The 7,500-nt window shown below is 40.5% G+C and overlaps 2 protein-coding genes across 5 annotated transcripts in view; one reads left to right on the forward strand and one right to left on the reverse strand.

Annotated features, from left to right (window-relative positions):
- The first annotated feature begins 1,147 nt into the window (after positions 1 to 1,147).
- On the forward strand, positions 1,148 to 6,685 carry LOC113058051 (zinc finger protein 518B-like). Its single transcript, XM_026225716.1, has 2 exons — positions 1,148 to 1,384; positions 3,230 to 6,685. The coding sequence occupies exon 2, from the start codon at positions 3,351 to 3,353 to the stop codon at positions 6,018 to 6,020; it is 2,670 nt and encodes an 889-aa protein (XP_026081501.1). The 5' UTR covers positions 1,148 to 1,384; positions 3,230 to 3,350; the 3' UTR covers positions 6,021 to 6,685.
- A 523-nt stretch (positions 6,686 to 7,208) lies between these two features.
- The window catches only part of LOC113058077 (cytokine-dependent hematopoietic cell linker-like), a 13,609-nt gene continuing 13,317 nt past the window's right edge, over positions 7,209 to 7,500 (reverse strand). For all 4 annotated transcript variants that reach the window (XM_026225764.1, XM_026225763.1, XM_026225761.1 and 1 more), the window contains one exon: positions 7,209 to 7,477. In XM_026225764.1, coding sequence (XP_026081549.1) covers positions 7,316 to 7,477 — 162 coding nt within the window. In that variant the 3' untranslated portion in view covers positions 7,209 to 7,315. The remainder of the gene's footprint in view (positions 7,478 to 7,500) is intronic.

Raw genomic sequence — 7,500 nt, forward strand, 5'->3', positions numbered from 1 at the left:
GATTGTGTAATGCTGCTCAGAGGTGGCATAAATGCATTTACACAGCCATTACAGCCTGAGGTGGGTCACAGAAAACATCATTTCAATGCTGCATTGTGTAACACTGGGTCTTGAGCAGCCACGGTGCAGCCTTAAAGGAGTACTTCCAGAATAAAAACAATAATTCAAAAATGCACCCCGGTGTTATCCGAGATGTTCATGTCTATCTGTCTTCAGTCGCAGAGAGATGAAGGTTTGTGAGGAAAACACTCCAGGGTTTTTCTCCATGTAATGGACTTCAAAAGATTCATCTGTGTGTCCAGCTTCAGAAAGAAAAACTCCATCTCATTTCCTACTCAAACTTCAAAATCATCCCTAATCGTTGTTTTACCGTTGTCTTTGTGAAGGGCGTTTGACTTTCTTTGCAGGTTTGCTTTGTAAACACTAGATCGGTGCTTTCGCGATTACATCATGTGTGAAGTCCAGCTAGTGCTACACCAGCATTTGTGGTTAAAAATATATGTTTATTTCAGAAAATGAGTGATGGTTTCTCTAGATAAGACTCTTATTCCTGTAGAGCTCTTTAAATCTGCACTGAAACTGATTAGATCTTTAACCCCTCGATCCTCATTGGCTTTCTTTGCAATGGAAGACAGAAAGACATGAATATCTTGAGAAAGTAAATTATCAGACTTTTATTCTGGAAGTGAACTAAGAGGTGTAGAAACGCTTTTCCTTATTATATTGCACAAAAACACAAACACGTTTCTTGCAGTGGTACTCCAAGCCAATTTTGTTTATAATAAAACAATCCAACTTGGGTTTAAATCTGGGCTTGTTTATCTTTTAAAAATGATAATAGAATCACCTTTTCTACAAATGGGCTTGGCCAGTATAACCACATACATATGTACAAAAGACTAAGAACTATTGTATAATGAGAGTCATGTTCTGTAAACTGAACAGAAGTGGACACGTCAGTTTTTCACGAGCGCCATCTTGGCTCATGTTAAGTTAGAGGAAGGGACTACAGTGCTGTCGAATCTACAGCTTTAGATGAATCCAGGGACTAAACCAACAGGTATTTGACTAGAACAGAAACTCCGAGATAAATATTGTGGCATCAATCACCGTTAGCGCGAGCAAAAGGTGTGTCTTTGTGTGGAAGTCCTGCTGCGCAATGCGGGTGCTCGCGTGAGCTGTAGAGCTCTACTGCAGCCAGCAGCCAATCAGAGGCGCGATCACGTCACGCGCCCCGTGCACCCGCACCCACACACTCACACTCTGCGCGGTCACGGCAGCAGAAAGAATACAATGCACGCCACCCTGGTGAGAAAATAATGAAGCAATGGACGAATTAAACGCATCCGTCGCTCTTTTGAGAGGAGCACGCTTGTAACGCAAGGTTAGTGTTTTAACGCATCGCTGTTTTCTCCTGGGACGCGCGTGCGGGGCTCGGCTCAGGCGTGACGGGCACACGCAGCACACAATTCTCATCCTATTTAGATCGCCTTGGGAAATGAGTGATTACTGTGTGCTGTTTATCCCCTCAGAACAGGAATCTCCTCCTGAGAGCAGCAGATCAAACTGAAAAAACATTAGATGCTCGTGCACATGCAATTTAAATGCACAGTGCAATTAAGAACTAACAAATTCCACTGCCTGAAAAATGCATCTATTTAAATACTGTTTTGCATGCATTTATGATGTATCAAATTTGTTTTGTTTTTGCTGTGTTGATAAAAAAATATTCCCATAAAAAAGTTTTATTGCATTTAGGGTAATAATAAAAAGTGATTTGTTGTTTGTAAAGTAGCCTTTGGTTTATTACTAACTTTACTAATAAATATGATAAAACTACAGTTAGTATTGGTATCTAGTGTTTGTAACAAATAAGTAAAAAATCCGAATCAAGAAGATTGACTATATTATGCATTGAGGGGCTGATTGCTACTATGTAAAAATGTATTATTGTTCTTGCATTTTAATTTATAGTCAAACGTTTTTACCAAATATTGGTTTCACACTGGATTTGTGAATACTTTTTTTTGTTGTTGCCTCAAGTAATTATGGTTAAGCACACAAACTAGTCATTTGTGGACATCAAAGATTATTTTGATTAATGCAAATTTAGTGAAGATCACATAAAAATTGTATGCCCAAAAATAAAATAAACAAAAATAAACAGAGTTTTTTTTTTTTACCAATACATTCAAACTTTATTAACAGAAAATATGTTTTTTTAAAGGGAAACTTCAAGCTGATGGTGGCGCTAGAGAGTTTGACTTGTAGAGCCCAAAACTGGCCACTGGACATTTTAGACCATGTTCTTTTTTGTTCTATATTGATAACCTGGGCTGACCGATAAATTGTGATTAACACTAAATCTTGTGTAACTCAACCTGTCTAGTGCGATTATGAAATTGCGAAGGCTGCGATTATGTTTTATGTGAACTTGTCGATGAAGCATGGCTCTTTGATCAGTGGGAAGAGCTGCTTCATCTGAAATCACTTCGAGTTTGAGTCGCTTTTTTGTGCATTTGTAAAAGCAACACTCTTCAAACTTCATCATTATAAATATACTATCTTGAAAATACCTGAGAAGGCATGAAGAACAGTGAGAAAGATGCCCATTGGGACTACAGGGTCATGGTACTTCTTCTGCGGGGCATATTTGGAGTTTCTGCGTGAGAGCGCCCTCTGGCTTTTAGATGAAGCAGCATTCAACCATACTTCACTGACAAGCTGCGCATTAAAAAAAAAAAAAAAAGATTACAGCCAATTGCCTAATCTAGTGCAGCCCTGTTGGTTACCCATTCAAAACCTGGTCCTGATTATCCTGGGTGGTTATTAATCCATTGCAGTTTGGTTGTTATGGGGTTGTTAGTGGTTGCACTTCCAAATCTCTATCATATTGGTCACTATGTGGTTCAATTGCAAGATACCTTGAGTAAAGCTTGTTCTCAAAACAATGATTAAATAATAAACTTCTTTATAAAGTCTTTTTCCATGATGTGTGTATTCCTAAAGTGTGTGTCTGTTTTAATACACCATTAAATTCACTTTCAAGATGCACTAGTGATTTGAACATCACTAACAGTGTTGTTGTTGGTTGCGTCACAAAGTATTTATAGATGCAAGGTTCATAAACTAGTACAACATAACCAATGAAGAGAGTTTTATGTTACTTTTTGGATTGTATTCCATTCTAATTTCCCAAAACACTCTTTTTTTCTCACCCATTATGCAGGTACAAACTTACATCATACTGAGTCCAAAGGAAGGGATCCTAACTTGTCAAGAAACAGCCTATGTGGATCACTTATTCTTTGATTTGTGAACTGTACGATTGTTAACTTGATGTCCTGACCATGCGTTCACAACAAAGTTTCATGTCATTTATGAACAGCAAGGACAGTGCTATACCTAGAAAAGACTTTGATCGCCTGTGCTGTGCAAAATGTCGCTTTTCAACCAAGGACACTGACCTGTTCGAGAGGCACGTGTCCCATCATAAGGAGGTGACTTTCTCCTGTGCGCTCTGCAGCTATGTTTCCTACTCTAAAACAGAGTCTCAGAAACACATTGTTTTGCACACTGGCTCGTATCCGTACAGGTGTAGCTTCTGCTCGTACGGAGCCGTGCGGAGAGACTACATGGTGAAGCATATTCTTCGTATACACAAGAGAAATGCAGAAGAAGGCTTCATAACTGATTTTGTCGTATCCACCCCAGATGGATGTCCATCTGTTCCTGATGCTCTCAGGATTTCAGATTGGCCTGAAAGGAACGACCAGTGTGCAATTCCCAATTCCCATGTGGAACGCTCCAGTGGAAGTCAACCCGACCAATCATCTGTTATTAGTAAAACAGTGAGCCAAACCAGGGGTAATCGAGCTCGTATGACCTACAGTTTCACAATGCCATCTATGACCAATAAAACAACAGTCATTCCGGTTTCTAAGACTCAGTCCACCATTCCCAGCTGTGCTCCAAGCACCAGTCACTCGTTAGGCAACACGCCACAAGTGGTTCTAAGATCACGGGAGGCAAACAGCAACCTATTGAATGCGCAACCCTGTGCCGATGGGAGAAACAAGGTGGTTAGTAGCAGAACCGTTTCGGAAAAGCTTATTCCGAAAGCTATGTTCCCAAGAGTCCATATTAGCTCTACAGCAACACTACAGCAAAGCCCAAAGGTTGGTGTTCCTGAAAAGGCAATGGCTTCAAACAACATTCCCAGAGTACAGGTCCGAGCACCTATTGAATTGAACACCCCACTTCGACCACTACTTAATGCGCCATTATCCAAGAGGAATATTCAGATGGATCAGATGGCTGGTCTGTCCAAAACAGGGCTTAAAGTTGGGACACAGAGACCAGTAGTACTTCCCAGCAGTCCAATCAAACGTCCACTGCACTCCAATGCAGAAAAGAGCAATCAGTCAAGAGCGACCTCCAGAGCACCTGTAGGATCCTCAGCAGAGACATCGAGCACATTATCCAGTGTCCAAGTGGAACTGTTAGCGCCTTTGAACCAGCCAATTCAACACAACAAGCCTCTGACCGTGTCCTGTCCAGAGGAGATCAATATTCCTGCTGGGTGTTTGGTGGAACTGGTTGAGGTGAAAAATGTCAATGGGACTCGAGAGTTGGAGCTACGGATGATCCCACCCAATGGGAGTCCGCAAGACCAGAAGAGCAATGTGGATGAACCTTCATCAGCCACAACTGGAGGCAGACTGTCCTTCAAATGCCAAGTTGCCAAAGGGTGTCCAGTCAGCTCTTCCACGTCTTCATCATCTCATGAAGTCAAACAGCAGCAGCCGTCATCGTGCACCAATGTTCAGACTATCACAAAATCTGTTCAGTCAGCACACAAACCACAGTGTTCTTCAGAGACGCCAGCCAGGAGCAAACACAACCCCAAGACCAAGGATCCAAAGATCATCACGCTTGACCGTCCAGATTTGAGTTCTGAAAGCCTTCCTGTGATCTCATCCGTTTTCTCTCTTTGTCCCACACCTAAGTCAACTCAAAGCATCTCAAAGTCCTCGCCAGAAATGCAACGGTGGAAGGTGGCAACAAAAGAGCCAAAGGACGAGGTGAAGAATGCAGAGCAATCACTAGTCTGTAGTATTCTGATTAAGAAGGAGGAAGCTGAGGACAAACCCAAAGGTGCTTCTTTGGGTCTCAAAGAAACAAAGACAGAGGATGAGACTAGTGCAGGCTCAGCAATATCTAAGACTCTTGTTCAAGTGAAAACATCAGAAAAACCCCCAAACAAAAGTCATTCAAAACAAGGTACATGTTTGACAGTGTCTCATCCATTGGTCGTGCCAAACCAAAACATTGTTCCATCAAACAAGGATGACATTTCACAGCAAGACAGGGGAAATTCGGTCCAAAAACACAATTCCAGTGTTTCCAACATGTATCCAAAAGTAGCTTTGTTCAGGATTCCCAGTTCTCTGTTGGAACCCAAGAAGAAACCTCCAGAAGCCCCAACACGAGAGGAGAGTTTGATGGCACGACCGGTTCTCAGCTGCACGCTAAGCGAGCAGAACGTGTCTGGAAGTCCTGAGGTGGCCATCAAGCTGATACTAAAGAGAAACCTTTGTGAAAGTGAAGAGAAGCACCAAGACTCTCCACCACGGAAAAAGCACAAGAAAGAAAAGAGAAAAGCCAAGAAACACAGGTCGTCATCGGTTGGGACAGGCCTTTCTCAATCATCAAATGAAGGTCATCAGGAACTGAGGTTAACTCCACTGAAAGTGGATCAGCGTATCAAGCTTCCTGGTCCGAATCAGCCGGTTGTGGTTCTGAACCACCCCAATCCTTCGGTTCAGAGCGTCAGTGTTGGCGTCCAAACCCTGAAGAACTATAAGTGGATTCACTCAGTGGATCACGAGCAGGAACAGAGGGAACAACGTGTGAGAAAACGGCCTTCATTCAAGATGAAACTCAAGAAAGTTAATGGACAGAAGTATCAGGTAATCGAGTTCGTTCTAAAGGGAGTCTCGGAGAAACAGCTCTCGTAAAACCAGCTACATTCCCTTTTAGACACTTCATGTTTCTATTGATTTTCTTATGATTGTGCTATTTAGGAAAACTCAAGCAGGATTCTTTTCAAATTTAACGATAATAAAGCTAGTGGGTGACGTTGGTAGTTCGATGCCAATAAACATTATCTTGCAATTAGACTGACCAAGTTTTAGCTACTCTGGTCATATGTACTTGGGAATAAACATACTTTTTTCCAAAATGAACTAACTATTAATTAACCAGATTTTTCCCAGTCCTGCTATGTTCCACTTGTACAGCTGCAATGACCAACAAGGCTCATCATGTGTATATATAGACTTTTTTTTATAAAAAGAAATGTAAAACTGAACTGTCAATACATAGAAGTTATTGTTAAGAAAATCTTAACTCTGAAACCAATGTCTGTTTTAGGATGTTGTGTGTTATTTGTCACGTCTATATACGTCTCACGTTTAAACTTTCACAAATGTTTGTACATGTGGCACTTTTCACTGAAATCACTGTCTTTTTTAATCATTATTTGTACATAAGCCTCAGTGTTGAAGTGACTCTTTTCTGATTGGTGTGCAGTGATTCATGGGTGCTGTTTGGGTTTGGTTTGAATCCATTGGTCTTTGTTGGGTGAGGCTTTGTCATTTGTGAAATTCAAACATATGACGTACAGTTAATGTGTTTTTGCAAATAAACCAAAAAAGTTTGCTTATATGAACTCAGTATTTTACAGCACACATTCATGCAATATACTATATCCAATATAATGTCCTTTTTGTAAAATGTATTGTCATTAGACAGTCGAGAGAGTTTGATGTGTTTATCTTTGTAAATCTACCTCAAATGATCAAACCTGTTACTGTTTATGTAAAGGGCATCTGCTCATTTTTAAATCTAAAACTGTTTAAACAAGAAACTAAACATGTGTAATGATTCATGAGTTTTAAGTCAAACTATAATCTGTACATCGTTCTGAGGCTTCAGAAGCATAATATTTATTTTAAATAATACACAAGACAGAAAAAAAATGTTAAGTGTGATTAAATAAAGACTGAAATGGATTAAAAGTTTCTGGAAAAAAGGTTGTTGTGTGTGTTTTAAAATGTAAAAAATACTGAATCCTTTAGATATTTGATTTCTACTCATCCACATTAATAAACATTTGATTTTCTTTGCTTTATCAGATTATCTCTCTGGCTCTTTTTTGGAGTCTGTACTAGTCAAAGTCACTAAACATGTCTTCTAAAGTTAAAAGGTCAGTCAAAGTCTCAGAGATGTCGCGGGTCGTTTGTATTTGCTCTTATTTCAACAGCTCGGTCAGGTCCTGCTTTGTGATTGGGTACATCAGCACACACTGCCTCCTCTGATTGGCTGCTGCGGAGGAGGAGGATTTCCGTCCGTCAATGAGAACGATGGGAAAGATGGAGTGGAACTTGATGATGTCGGTGACAGAATCAAACCTCTGGAAGACAAAGAGGGATGATG

Source organism: Carassius auratus, chromosome 39 (assembly GCF_003368295.1).
Source record: "Carassius auratus strain Wakin chromosome 39, ASM336829v1, whole genome shotgun sequence".
NCBI classification, from domain to species: Eukaryota; Metazoa; Chordata; class Actinopteri; order Cypriniformes; family Cyprinidae; genus Carassius; species Carassius auratus.